This window comes from Suricata suricatta, chromosome 14 (genome assembly GCF_006229205.1).
Source record: "Suricata suricatta isolate VVHF042 chromosome 14, meerkat_22Aug2017_6uvM2_HiC, whole genome shotgun sequence".
Classification (NCBI taxonomy): domain Eukaryota; kingdom Metazoa; phylum Chordata; class Mammalia; order Carnivora; family Herpestidae; genus Suricata; species Suricata suricatta.
The window spans coordinates 4,027,842-4,042,655 of record NC_043713.1 but is presented as its reverse complement, the minus strand read 5'-3'; the positions used below and the strand labels follow the sequence as shown (position 1 = coordinate 4,042,655).

General features: G+C 53.0%; 1 protein-coding gene across 3 annotated transcripts in view; it reads left to right on the top strand.

The window, feature by feature from the left end:
- Positions 1-14,814, top strand: part of CNDP1 (carnosine dipeptidase 1) — a 37,554-nt gene that overhangs the window by 5,528 nt on the left and 17,212 nt on the right. Inside the window, exons 1-5 of one of the 3 annotated variants that reach the window (XM_029921747.1) lie at positions 4,236-4,303; positions 7,866-7,991; positions 11,302-11,451; positions 12,144-12,306; positions 12,973-13,061. In XM_029921747.1, coding sequence (XP_029777607.1) covers positions 7,908-7,991; positions 11,302-11,451; positions 12,144-12,306; positions 12,973-13,061 — 486 coding nt within the window. In that variant the 5' untranslated portion in view covers positions 4,236-4,303; positions 7,866-7,907. Of the gene's footprint in view, positions 1-4,235; positions 4,304-4,446; positions 4,549-7,865; positions 7,992-11,301; positions 11,452-12,143; positions 12,307-12,972; positions 13,062-14,814 lie in introns of those variants that run through there. The other 2 variants (XM_029921746.1, XM_029921745.1) reach the window with 2 other exon arrangements.

The window sequence follows — 14,814 nt, the reverse complement described above, 5'->3', positions numbered from 1 at the left end:
AGTGGGCACAGGTGGGATGCGTGGGCACAGGTGGGGTGCATGGGCACAGGCAGAAGGGGGAGTATTTACAGGTGGGGGGAGTGTGCGCAGGTGGAGTGGGGATGCACACAGGTGGTAGAGGAGTGCACAGGTGGGGAATGAGCACAGGTGGTGCGGGAGTCACAGGTGGGATGAATGCACACAGGTGGGATGCGTGGGCACAGGTGTGGAGGGGAGTGGGCACAGGTGGGATGCGTGGGCACAGGTGTGGAGGGGAGTGGGCACAGGTGGGATGCATGGGCACAGGTGTGGAGGGGAGTGGGCACAGGTGGGATGCGTGGGCACAGGTGTGGAGGGGAGTGGGCACAGGCGGAAGGGGGAGTATTTACAGGTGGGGGGGGTGCGCACAGGTGGAGCTCCCAAAGTTTCTAGAATGAGGAACAACTCCCCTGTCCCGAACCCCCGGGGTCCGCCACACTGACAGATTTCGGCTTTAAAGTTCACTTGGGGCACCTTGTTGCCCGACTTCACACCTAGTCCTGCAGCCAGGGGTCTCGGCAGGAGCGCTGGCCTGGGGCGATGCCAGAGGCCAAAGCCCCTACTGACCTTGCACCTTGATTTATGTCCTGAGCTCCTGGTGCTGGGCCCACGGTGATTAATAGATCCCATGAACTGGTCTTGGAGGCTGAGGGGATGTAGGATATGGATGTTTATGCCTTTTCAGGCACAGTAATCAGAGCACAATGCTTTTCAGGGAGTTTTTTTCTTCCTGCTAATCCTGCCCTCCCCTGGATTTGGAGAAGTGTCCAGTGAGTCTGCAGGTGGACGCTGTGTATGAGGCTAGCTCGGGGCCAGGCTGGGGAGCCCTTCCTTCCAGAAAGGGAAATCACTTTAGGGACTTCTGATCAAGATTCAGTATGAGTTCATTTTTACTTTTTTTTTTTTTTAATGTTAATGTATTCTTGAGCGAGAAGGAGACAGCATGTGAACAGGGGAGGGACAGAGAGAGTTAGACAGAATCAGAAGCAGGTTCCAGGCTCTGAGCTGTCAGCCCAGAACCTGACGCAAGGCTTGAACTCATGAACCCATGAGATCATGACCTGAGTTGAAGTCAGATGCTTAACCAACTGAGCACCCAGGTTCCCCTCACTTTTTAAACTCTCCCGTCCACTTCAAATACCCCAATTACATGTGCTTTAAAATTTTAATAAAAAAGAAAACATAGACTCAGAAATGTAGTAAATATCCCTGTGGAACAAAAACAGAACTGACAGTGGGGTGCAGAGGCGGAAGGTGCTGCTCTGCTGGGCTCTGGGTCCCACACGGGCTGTGGCGTCCAGAAACGAGACCCCCGGAGAGTGATAGGGCCCGAAGTGCCTGGGCCCAGAGGGCAGCCGGAGCCAGCACCGTAGCTGCAAGACGAGGGACTGGGCGGGTCTCCCTGCTGGTGACACCTCCCAGCCCCACGGCACACCATTCGGGGACCCTGAGCCAGCAGCCTAAGAACCACTCCTAGGCCAGGCACCCCGAGCACCCTGTGGAGGGAGCCCTGGATCCCCAGGCAGAAGTAGTACGGAGAGGGAGGACGAAGCAGCTGCCGCTCAGGGCAAGGGTGCAGGCGGGATCCCGAAGGGCGTGAGACTCACAGTAAGGAAGAGCCCACGGGGCTCCCTGGGAAGCGAGTTTATATCCTCAGAAAGGCAAACAGTAGAACGTGTTTAAAATGGATACAAATGATGTCTGTTTAAATTCTTTAAGAGATCCGGGATCTCATGCGGGAGGCACATGTGAGTCAAGAACAGATGGATAGGAAACACAATTCACTGAGGTCCCAACAATGAAAACTAGTCCCTGGAAAAACTCAGTGGTCACGTAAGTGCATACATGGCCGCAAAGAGGGAGCCAGTCGCCTGGAAAGCAGGCAGGACGTTGCCCAGGAAGCAGAGCAAAGAGAAAAGAAGAAAAAAAGCGGTGAGAATGTTTGGATGTGTGACAGAGTGAAAGACTCCAATGATCGTCCTTCTAGAAAGAGAAGAAAGGGGATGGTGGAGACGCAATATTGGGAGAGAGTAAGAGTTGAGTCTTCAGCTAGTGATGCTGAAGACTGAGCAAGTGAGGCTGAGGACACCAAGGAAGAAGAGAAAATCTGAAATCCCTTAGAACGAAGGGGTGTGGACCGTGTACAGGTTGTGTGCCTCAGGCCTCGGCCCTGGCGTGGAGGGGGGCGGGCCGCTGGTGCGTGCCCTCCAGGTGGAGCACAGGGGCTGCCAGGCCAAGGATGGTGGAGAGAGGCCAGAAGGACCTCACACAGAGTGATGAACAAATCCAGTCGTGGGATTTCAGGAAAGCCTGGAGACGCTCAGGATCGCTGGGAGGGAACACAGTCTGCCCGGATTTGCCTTTTGCGTCTTCCCTTATTCATGTTATAGCTGAAATGCTCTTATCAGTAGACAAAGTTTGCTTTTTCTACAGTGTTGAAGTGGAAGCAGTGGAGTCCGTGAAGATCCGTCACTACTGGTGACCTTTTCGACTGTGCGTTTTACTCTTCCCTAACTCTTGGTTGGGGTCTTATTCTGCGGCAAGCACTTAGGGATATGGAGATAAAGGGGACAAAAGTCCTGGGCCTCCTACAACTTATGTTCTCGCAAGCCTGACAGATAATTACTAAGTAAACAAATGTACAGAATATTGGGTAATGATAAGAAAATACAGAGCAGGTGGATGGGGAAAATTCATGTCCACCCGGAACCTCCGAATGTAACCTAATTTGTAAGTAGGGTTTTGCAGATGGAATTAGTTACAATGAGGTCATACTGAACTGGGTGTCCCCTAAAGCCGCTGCCTAGTGTTCCTCTGAAGAGAGAGAGGGCCCAGAGACATACCTGGGTGGGGGGCCCAGTGAGGCAGAGGCGGAGGCTGAAGGGTGCCGCTGCGAGCCAGGGCCCCCGGCATGACCGGCCACAGTCCTGCAGACGGCCCGTTTCTGGGGCACTTGGCTCCCGAGCCCTAGGACACTAGGACAGGGGTGGGTCCATCCGTGCCCTCCCCTGGGGCTCCCTTGTGCCTGAACCTTCCTGTGCTGACCTGTTCACGATAGTCCGGGAGGCGGCCACACCTGGAGCCTGTCCCTCCCTTTCTGCCCCGGACTCGCTTCCCAGTCATGAAGGACAAGGCAAGCGCCATGCTTTGAAGGCAAACCGAGTTGTCTGTGAGTTGAAGGCTTTGAACGTGTAAGAGTACGTAGGCAGTTACAGGTTTCTAGACCAAAAAAGAAAACGCACGCGGCTCCTCTCCGGACTCCGGAGCCCCTCTGCTCCCCCCTCAGCCCGGCTGCCCCACAGCCTGGGCCTCCTCTGCCCCCGACACGCACCTCCGGCCCGTGTGGCTCCAGGCTCTTCTCTGTCCTGCCTGAACCCCGAGTCCATCTGCTGTTCCCAAGATCAGTCGGTCGCTCCTGCAGGTGGTTTAGATTCATCCCGTGAAAACTCTTAGAAAAAGTCAATCCAGTGAGATTTCAAGGAGGAGGAAGAAGGCAGTGGCTCCGGTCCAGCCCAGCCAGCACGTCCTGGCACACTAGGTTGGCCAGCGTGGGCACACTGGCACACTGGAGGCCACCCCCTGGTCCAGGGGTGGAGTCAGACAAGTTCTGGTCTCCCAGAAGCCACTCTCTAGCTCCCTGTGGTGACAGTGCTGTCACCGCACTGTGACTTTCATCGTGTGACTTCCGTGGCCTCGGGTTCCTGCCTGTGGGAGAGGCAGGGAGCCTGCGCTGCACTGTGGACCGCAGGCCTGTTTGCTGAGGTCAGAAGGCTTCGGAAGCCTCGCGGAGCGGGGCCGCCTCCTGCCTGAGCTCAGAGAGGCCCAGACTCCCGGCCAGACTGGAGGGGATAAGAAGGGTGACAAGAGTGCTTTCCGAGGTGACATCACAGGTGGACAATGCCTTCCCTGCGGCCTGTGTGGGGGGAAGGCCAGAGGGAGGGAGAAAACATGCGCCCTTGAAGTCCGGAGCTCAGTTATCCTATAGGCTGTCTGCCGTCCAGGATGGAGCACTGTGTGCAGAGCCTTGGGGCTGCGGGGGGCTGGGCACATGAGCTCGGGCCTGAGACCTCAGGGTCATGGTCATGCTTCCCGCCCGTCTCTGAGTCTGCGCCCAGCTCCTCCGCCATGCCCTGACTTCGGGCAGTTCCTGGTGGAGTTCTTGGGACTTGCTGGAGAGTTCTGCTCCTTGGAACCCATTCCTTCCTCCTGGAGTGCGTCCAGGCTGCCCTCCGAAGGCCACGCCCCCTTCCAGCTCCTTCTTAAAGGGACAACCATTGTGGTCCAGGTTAGTTACTCTCTGCAGGGTCCCTTGGCTCAGCTCAGTGCCCGCAGGGGAAGTAACAGGCCTCAGAACAACCTCGGGGTTATTTTTTTTTTTTTCGGTTTGGTTTGGGGGTTTATTTTTAATCCTGTCATGGTGAGATAAACGAGGTGGATAAAGCCTTTTCTTCTGTGTTGTAACAAATCCATCCAGGCCGACCCGGCAGGGGCGGCCTCTCCAGAGCAGTCACACAGGACTCCGGGAGAGTGGTAAGCAGAGCTCTGGTGTGCAGGGTGACAGGCACTGAAGTTTCCCACAAGTGGAAATGGGCTGGGCTGACGGGCCTGCGTGTTGGGAGGGAGCAAGCTCGGCCCTTCATTTCCTATTGTGTATTCTATTCAAGGGTCAAAATCAGACCAGGACCGCAAATGGGGAGGGGGTGGGGTTTGCCCACATCTCCCCCTCCCCCCCTTGTAGGGCGCCTGGTGTTTTTGAGGCCGGTGGTGGTGGAAGGTGGTGGTTAAGGCCGCATGGTGCTCTCCGGGCTGCCGGCAGCTAAGCACCCAGAGGACCCAGCCTCGTCCGGTCGTTGGCCGGAGCTGTGGAGAGGCGCGCAGAAACAGGCCTGCATCCTGTCCTGTGCGGAACCACACAGTAGCCCCGGTGGGGAGACTTTAGGAGGTGGGACTGGATTGGGGTTGGGGGTGGTGCACCACAGACATGGGCCTGACTTTGAGAAGTCTTAAAGGTAAAGTGTTTGAAAATAAGACTCAGCACTGGGGTACTTGGAAGTTTGTTGCAAACTGAAGAACAAGGAGCCGGAAGTAGCAGAAGGCAGTGGAGCAGGCAAGGTTTCCTCTGCGATGCGCCCGCCACCCAGGGCTGGGCTCCCCGCTCCCTGAAAGCCAGCACCACACCCAGGGTCTTCCCAGCTCTGCCCCTGGCCACATTCTTTAGCTTCCATTCTCTAGCAACTCTCTTCGTTCTGCAAAGGCCAAAGTCAGGAATAGCCTTTCGAAATCTCCAGAATTTTGTTGGGCAATTAGTTCAAGGTCAAGTTTGACTATCACACAAGGAGGCAAACAGATAGAGGAACACGAGAGACTCCAGAGAGGAGCAGATGTGCAGCCTGGGGTCGACCAGGATCTTAAAGGCAGGGTCGGTGCCCAGAGTCAAGGTCAATGCCGTGGGCCTGATAGCAAAGGACGGCGGTGCTCTCCGCCTGGCAGGCTCAAGGAGAGAAGGTGAAGCGGTGTAGACCCCTGGTGTCTGGGCCACATCACCAGGAGCAGTCCTTTGGGAAGGTCAGTCCTTGGCATACGGCTCCCGCTGGGAGGGGGGTCGGTCCCACTGAAATTAGAAATGTTCTCAGGCCTTACAATCACGGTTTTCCCTCTTGGCCCCTGGCTCCCCTTTCTTCTTCAAATTCCCCTTTTTGTTTCTCATCAGAGAGGAGCATCAGAGAATTTTTAATGGAAATTGAATGAATGAATAATAAAAGTTCAAATATTGATTTAGGTGTATTGGCTGCAAAAAATCGCCTACTCCATTTCAAAGAGCTTTCCCTGGGTGCCCAGGGCTCCGTCTTCCTGCCACTGTGGGTCTCAAGGAGTCATTTCCGCCTGGTTTATTTGCAGCCTTCAGCCTCGGCTCTGCCCCTCAGAGCCTAGCAGGTTCCAGCTGTATTTCTACCGGAATAGAAGGCAAAGGGAGGTCATGAACGGCCCACTGGCGCCATCTACTGGGCCAAGCTCTCAGTCCGTTCTTGAAAGACCGCGGCTCGCTTTCACCTTGTTACCCACCACCTCGCTTCCTTTATGGACTTTTCTCTGACTCAGTAATACACGCATATTACTGAGCGAGTGCTTATATTTGTTTACAGAACAGCTGTGTTGCACTATACTTCACATGCCTCACAAGTCGCGCATTTAAAGTATGCAGTCCCACGGCCTTTAGTGCATGGACTTGTGCAGTCAGTGTCACAATCCCAGAACCTGTCATCACCCCAACAGACCCCCGGCCCGTGAGCAGTCACTTCCCAGCCCCCCCAGCCCCCCAGCCCTAGACCACTAGCAAGTGCTCTCTGTCTCAGAATTTGCCTCTTCTGGACAATCTGCAGTATTTTGTGTCTGGGGCCACTTAGCAAGATGCTAGAGGCTCATTCCTGCAGCAGCGGGTGTCAGAACTTTGTTTTGAGGGCTGAGCAACATCCCTTGTCTGAATGCCCCGTCCACAGCCACTGGGATTGTCTCCACTTTTGGGCTGTTATGGATAATGCTGCGGTAAATGGTCACGTACGGGTTTTTGTGTGGACGTGTGTTTTCATCTCTCCTACAAGTGGAACAGTGCATCATATGGCAGCTGTTCAGTCATCTGAGGGCCCGCCAGGCTGTCTTCCAAGCCGCCGCCGCATCTTACATCCCCACCGCAGCACGTGAAGGGTCCGGCTTCTTCACAGCCTCCCCAACGCTTGTCATCATCTGACTTCTTGATTTTAACCATTCTTGTGGGTGCGAACTGGCTTATTATGGTTTGATTTGATTTTCATTTCCCTCCTGGCTGATACTGGTGAGCATCTTTTCATGTGCTTATTGGCCATTTGTATAGTTTCTTTGGAGGAGTATTTCTTCAGATCCTTTGCCCATTTTTAAACCGGGTTAATTTGTATTTTATTACTGAGTTGTCGTTTTCTATATTGTTGACAGAAGTCCTCACCTTGGCTGTGCCGCCGCCTGGGACTGTAAGTTAAGGGAGGAAGCAGCCCACATCCAAAATGTCTCTGTTGCAAAAACGTGCAGCAGTCCAGAAGGAAGAGGGGAATTTGTTTAGTTCTGACCTGGTAGCCCTCACCCGGACCCGCTTTTTCTGCTCTGTGCACAGCCTGGAGCGCACCCTCTGCGTGGAGGGGTGTCTTGGGAGGGAGAAGGCGGGGACTGGGGTCTGCAGCAGGTCCCACACTTACAGGCGGGGGTAGGAAGGGACCCCTCAGGCAGGGAAGCAGAGAGCCCGGGGGAGACGACAGATAAGGCCGGGGGCCTCGCAGGTGGAGCGTCTAAGTGATCGCCAGGCCTTCGATGTGATTTATCACCGCACGGCTTGTAAGTTTCTTTTTAAGGGACTCTAACTTAGGAGTGGAGAGAAGAAACCCACATACCATGCAGAATTTTTGAGAGTCCTTACAAAATATTATTTTTTCTAATTGCACTGGTTGATCACACAAAAAAGTTTTTTTGTTCTTTTGTGTTTTAATCGCCTCGCACTTCTCTCTCTTACAAACACTGCCTTTGCTTGGAGGCGGCACGCCGACTTGCCTCCGCAGGAAGAGAGCCAGTGGAAGGCTTGGCGTGTTCACAAGCTTGTGCAGCTGGTTTGTGTCTCGTTAAAGTCCTTCAGCTTTGAACGTGAAGCTGTTTCCCTGAAGACACAGCAAGCACCCTCACTTCCTCTCTACTACCTTTTGTTCTTTTAGCCCAATGACTGGGCGTAGCTGCGTTGGGTAACGCAAGCTTTCTTGAAGCATTGGAAAGGTTGAAGTTTCAGAATCCGGTGTTTATTTCTGCTGTCCCTCCCCTGTCGCCTGCCCCAGGTGTGCTCGCTCCTGGCTTACCTGGTGCTGCTCGAGGGGGGCATGTTCTCGCCGTCCTCACCACCCTCCGGGCTGCTCGGGAAGGTCTTCCAGTACATCGATCTCCACCAGAATGAGTTTGTGCAGGTAGGAGAAGCCAAGCACACGAAACAGTCAGGGGCCATACCCCTGGGGAGCTGGGTGAGTGGTTATTTGCTTCGAGGGGTGGAGGTTTTTTGGTTTTTTGTTTTGTTTTGTTTTTTTTTGTTTTTTTTTGCCTGACAACTTAATTCCATTGAAAATACCCTTGAGTCTTCACGGAATTAAACTAAGATATATTTGTGGGGCTCCTGTGGGGCTCAGTTGGTTAAGTGTCCAACTTTGGCTCAGGTCATGATCTCATGGTTTGTAGGTTCGAGCCCTGCATTGGGTGGGCTCTGTGCTGACAGCTCAGAGTCTGGAGCTGCTTCAGATCCTCTGACCCCCTCCCTCTCCGCCCCTTCCCTGCTCATGCTCAGTCTCTCTCTCTCTCTCTCTCTCTCTCAAAGTAAATAAACATTTAAAGAAAGAGAGACATATTTGTGAGATTTAGGTAAGGGATCCTTGCAGCCATACCTCCTGGAGGGGGCATTCCCAGAGTGCTTCTCAAGGCTGTGTCCTCTTGGTGGTGACACCCACTGAGCCCACGCTGGCCCTGGGCTACCCTCTGAGCACCCACTCCCCCATTTACAGGGGCCCTTGCTGAGGTCCCTCCCCTGCAAAGCCTGCCTGAGACTCCTCCCCCCGTGACGCCACCCCAGGGCAACACCACCTGGCTGCAGCAAGCTTTAGGTCCAGAGTTCTGCGGAGTTCAATGTCAAAGCTGTTTCATAAACCTTGTGCAATGTGCACTTTGTCTCCTCATTACAATCCTCCGCTCCATTCCTAACCCAGTGCATGGTGGACGGCACGAGGTGCGGGCACACATCTCAGGAGAAGAGATGGAGGGAGAGGGGAAAAGCAAGGAGAGAGGGGGCTGGGAGAGAGAGGGTGGGGGCAGGGAAGAGCTGTAGCCACCATCTCCCTGCAAGTCCCCTCAGGACTTCGTGCCCTGCGCCCCACGCCATGTCTGCACGTGATTCGTGCTCCGTATACGTGTACTGCGTCAACCAGGCAACGCTGGCAATAGTCACGTGCAGACAGATGGGAAAAGCTAGAGTCTCAGGCTAAGACACAGACCTGAATGGCTAGGCCACTGGTCCCACACTTGACCTTCATAGAATCCTTCCTTACACGTGTGGGCGTCTTTACTTCACATAATGCCTGATGGGTCTTTGAAACCCAAGTGGAGACTCAGGTGTAGTTTGGACTTAATGGGGGAGAGGGACGGTGTGTGGTGGACGCGTGCTGGTTTGGGTCTTTCCGCCCAAACTCTCCTTTCCGCAGCCTCCTCACAGGTCCCGGTCTGTTGCCGTTAGGGAGTCCTTGGTGGCCTCTGCTCTATAAATGTCAGGTTAAGATGCAAAACACAGTATTCCTTCAGGTTGCATTAATGGCTTCCCACTAAGAGTAAAAGTGCCACAACCAGGACAGAGATCAAACTAAAATACGTTGGGGAGTCCAAGATTGGTCATTTCCAATATGTGTGGTTTTTAATAAAAACAGAGGCCATCCCAACATCAGCAGCTCAAGCCCCAATAGTGGAATGTGATTGATCATTATCTAAAAAAGTTTTTTAATATTTATTTATTTTAAAGAGAGACAGAGCACGAGTGGGGGAGGGACGAAGAGGGAGGGAGACACAGAATCTGAAGCAGCTCCAGGCTCTGAGCTGCCAGCACAGAGCCCGACGCCGGGCAGGAACCCCTGAACTGTGAGATCACGACCCGAGCCCGAAGCTGAGCCCCCAGGCGCCCTGTGATTGCTTACTATTGATAATTCACGCTAGCTGGCACTGACTGGTGCCCATTAGGGCCCAGGCACCGAGTCCGTTGTGTGTAGTCACCTTCCCTGTCCCTCGCGGGAAGGAATGCCTGCTGTCCTCACCGCTTCCCTCGCCGTGTGGCCAGACGTGTGTATATTAGACGCACCAAGGGACCATCTAGCTCTCTGGACACCAAGGGGGCACCCCACAGTCTGGCTCCCTTCTAATACCACCTGCCTGGAGTGAGCCTCACCTCCGTGCCCCCACGGCCGACTGGGGATGCCAATCACAGGGAGTGAGCCTCCGGTTACCCACATGCTCCCTGCGGCTCCCATGACCCGCACTCAGGTCCCATCATTGCTAGAGCAGCTCCAGAACTCAGGGAGACACTTACCTACGGTTCCCACGTGTTGTGTAACGAAGGACATGATGAAGGGGCACACAGAGCAGGGTCCGGAAGCACCTCTGTCCCCCGGGGTTGGGGGGCGCCACATTCCCGGGCTGTGGGTGCAGCCGCCATCCCGGAAGGCCTCTGAAGCCCGCACTTCCGGCGACGCTGGTGGAGGCTTCAGCACGGAGGAGTGGTTGGTTATGGACAGGTCTGCAGCCCCCGTTCCCTCCCCAGAGGGCGGTGCGGGGGTTGGAAGCCCCAAGCCTCTAATCACGGCTTGCTCTTTCTGGGGACCAGCCCGTCCAGAAGCCCATTGGAACTGCCTCATTGGAACGGAATGTGCTCCCGTGTTCCAGGGCGTTCCGAGGCCGTGTTGGGAGGCCGCGCTCTGAACGCAAGACGCTCCTGCCGCCTTCATCTCATTAGAGCACAAAGGTTTTAGGGGCTCTGGCCAAGAGCCCAGGACAAAGATCAAAATATACATTTCTCGTTGTGTGACAGTGTCACACTCACAACCACCCGCAGGGAGAGAGCACTGCGCTCCTCGTAGGGATGAGGGAGCCGAGGCTGCAGGCAGCTCCGAGGGGAGAAGCCGGTGCAGGAGGCAAGGCTGTCCGCCTGCACAGGCTGAGTTCAAGCCCCGGGCTGCACTGCCTACTGGGTTCTGGAGGTGCGGGGCCGGGGCGGGGGGGGGGGGGGGGGGACCCCAAAGCCTATATGCAAAGGGTGGTCGGGGAGCCCTGCAGCCCAGCCCCGGCCACGGGGTGGGGGGGGGGGTTAACTAGGTTGAGCAGCCAGGGCCAGGCGCCTCGGGGCATTGTGGGAGAGCCCCAGACAGCTGCCCCCGGTTCTTAATAAACCAGAAGTGGTGGGTGAGGACCCCCACTATGCACCCCGGTGGATCCCACAAGCACAGGCGCAGGTGTCTAGGAAGCAACCCGCGCCCCATCTGGTCTGCCCTGTTCTCCTTTATGAACGTCTCTACCAGCCGGTTTGGCACTTACTTTTGAAAGTTGCCTGTTTGCCAGCTCAGTGTTGGGGTCAGGTGAAGAGGGGGATTTGGGGTCTCCTGCCCTGGAGTCAGGTCTCAGGGAGGCACGCATCACCCAGATCGGGGGTGGATGACACCCCTCAGGCAAACACCCTGTCGCCTCTCCTCACAGATCCTTAAAGAGTGGGTGGCTGTTGAGAGCGACTCGGTCCAGCCCGTGCCCCGCCTCAGACAAGAGCTCTTCCGAATGATGGCCCTGGCCATGGACAAGCTCCGGGGCCTGGGTGCCAGCGTGGACTCCGTGGACGCGGGTTTTCAGCAGGTGTGCGCAGCAGCCAGGCCTTCCCTTGGGGGTGGCAAGACTGGAACTTTCTTCGATCCTCCAGGAAAACGCCCCTATAATCTTAATACCCACTAAGGATGAAGAATTACATCTTTGTCCCTGACGAGATGGTATTACTGATCTCTTGTTGTGTCAGGACTGGGAACGTCCCCCCCCATGTTCATTCACATCCTTCACATGTGGTTCAAATTACTCCCAAACCATCCTTTCCCTTACATTCAAAAGCACCTTTCTCAAAGGACCCAGTCTTACGTCAGAATTTCTGCTTATTATTGCATCTTGGTCGCAAATGGCACTCCTGAACTTAAGTGTTAGTGCTGCCTGCTATAACGTTGATGAGTCCCTGATGCTGGACATGCTTTCCAGAACCACGTCCACCGAATTTAAGCCCTTTGAGTCTGAGCTCACATTGAAGAGCATGTTCGATTAAGTAGACTGTCACCATGCATCTAAAACAGTGCTTTTCTTTTAATTATGCTTTAGGTTTTAATTAAGTGTCTCATGGTACCCATTTTCAACGTAGATAAAGTGACAATCAGAAAAATTATGTGGGCTCTACAAAAAAACAGGGGCAGAAACAAAACGGGACTCCTTATGTCATGTCTGTGAATTTTCTGGAAGAACTAGACAGCGCTTTTTTTTCTTTTATGTGATCTGTTGTTCTTCTGCAGCTGCCTGACGGTCAGACTCTCCCAGTACCTCCCATCATCCTGGCCGAACTGGGAAGTGATCCAAAGAAACCCACTGTGTGCTTCTACGGCCACTTGGACGTGCAGCCTGCCAGACAGGAAGATGGGTGGCTCACGGACCCGTACACGCTGACGGAAGTGGACGGTCAGTGATGCATTCGCGTTGGGTTCTTTGTGGATAAGGGATTGGCTATGAGGCGTGGGAATTGAAGATTGACTCCCATCCTTTGTCACCGTTAAGAATCAGTAAGATGCTGCCAGTCTCATAGTCTGCGAGCTGTCCAACAAGTCTGGCTGTTTTCAATTGTGAAATAAACTACAGCTGTGCATGTGATGTGTGCTCTTGGGCGATGTAACTCCCAAGATGGGGGTTCTTGGGAGGAAGGTAGTTTCCTTTTTAAAATACTAAGTGAAATTATGTTTTTTAAAGAAAAGAAGAAAGGTTAATGGAGATGCACACATACCCTGTTTTCATTCTTCTGTGAATTATAAACTCTTGAAAGGAGAGGCTGTGTTACATGGCATTCTGCAGCAAGTCCACAGATTCTTTTCAATGAGCTTGGATAAAATAGCTAATTATTATTAAGGCCAAAGGGAAATATTTGTATATTTCAAATTAGTTGGTATTATCTAACTGATGGCCATACTGTTTGTACAGAAGAGATTGGACATGGTGATCGCAGAGCAAGATTTGTGCCTGGAAAAATAGAAAGCACTGTTAAAATGATTACCCATAAAACTTTGTTTTTAACTCACTCAACTTGGTAGGGGTGTCTGTGCTTTTCTAAAAGTTCTTCCCCCATTTTTAAAGGAAAGCTTTATGGACGAGGAGCAACAGACAACAAAGGCCCTGTTTTGGCATGGATTAACGCCGTGAGCACCTTCAGAGCCCTGGGGGAAGTAGGTAACCAGCTGTGTTTGGGAAGGAATGTTGTTGGCATTGGTCGCTGATCATGATGATGATTGTGATGCTGACGGCTATGATGACGGCGATGATGATGACGATAATGGCAGTGAGGGTGATGATGATGATGATGGTGATGACGATTATGATGATGGCAATAACGACAGAGAAGGTGGTGGTGACAGTGATGATGACATTGATGAGGACAGTGATTGACACGACAGTGATGATGATGACAGTGATGATGACAATGACAATGATTTGGACATTGATGACAATGACAAGATGTGGACATTGATGACAGTGATGATGACAATAATGACAATGATGAGGATATGATGAAAATGATGTCATATGATGGTAATCATGATGCTGATGACAAGAACAATGATGACAGTGATGATGAAGAGGGCAATGATGATGACAAGGATGACAAGAATGACCAAGATAAGGGTGACGATGACAATAAAGGCCATGTGCTTTGCGTCACTCACTGTGCTCCAAGCTCACAACTGCGCTGTGTCCTCTGCTCTTCCCAGCAATCTTCAGGGGTGGGGGTTATGTCACACCCGCTTCACATGAGGCCTGAGAGAGTAAAGGGACTTTCTGAAGCTGCCCACTGGTCTGGAGCCAGACGGTGCTGGTGCTTTGAGCCGGGCTGTTGACTACAGTTAAAAACAAAGCACAAAGCAAGGAAGGGCCTGTGCTCATCTTTTTAATCTTTCTCTTATCTGGCCTTTTATCTTTATCATGTCTCTTTTATCTTTATCTTACTTTAGCTTGTCTTTTTTATCTTCTCCTCCTCCTTATCGCAAAATGTGGCCTCATTAATAGAGACAGACATGCACTTTAAAGAACATATTAGCTACTTTATAGATTATCAAGATAGAACTCTCTGGGATGTGACATTCTGTCTGAATCCTCAAATCTCTTTCCGTTTGTATGAAGAGTAGTTTCAGTAGGTGTCCAAATCCGGACATGGAAAGGTAGGGGTGCCGCTCTGAGGAGGCGGGCCTCCTCTTTCGGGCCGCCGGCGGATGGCATTGGTGGACCCACGCTTGCATCCTTAACCGTCTCATGTGATGCTCTCCATGGACGGTTTCATTTAACACTGCTCTCCTCCTCCTCAAGACTGTGGTTATATTCCAAGCAGAGAATTCAGTCAGCCATGTGGCCATGTGCAAGAGAGTTAATTTCTCTGGGCCTCAGACTCTGGTCTGTGAAAATGAGGGCATTGATTTCTGTGGCCAGCTCCCCAACACCGTGTAGTTGATGGCATATTTCCATTTTACACTGAGTTAGCCCATCTCGTTAGTGAGCATGAGGGCAGGGAGCGCCTGGCCCATGGCTCTAGGCTCTTGTTCGTACTCCCTGTTGTGGGGGAGGGTGGGAAACTCCTGCGTGGAGGCTGGGTCAGCTCCAAGATCAGGGGGGCTTCCTGGAGAGGAGGCAGCTCTAGGGCAACATGGTGGAAATGGCCACTTCAAATGGAAACGGAAGAGAGAAGAGGAAGAATGGGAGGACCAGTGTTTCCCTTCTGCTCAGACCTTACTTACAAGGTGTCCATTGTGGAAGAGTCCTTGAGGTGCAGTTTGGAATGGGGCGTCTGAGTTAAGTCATAGGACTGACATTTCACACAAATCTTGTTCAGTGTGGTATTATTGTAGGAAGGTGCATGGGTTGCCTCTGTTGGTTCTGGGACATGTGTGGTTATTAGACTTGGCTCCAGTCTGGGCTCCACAAAGTATT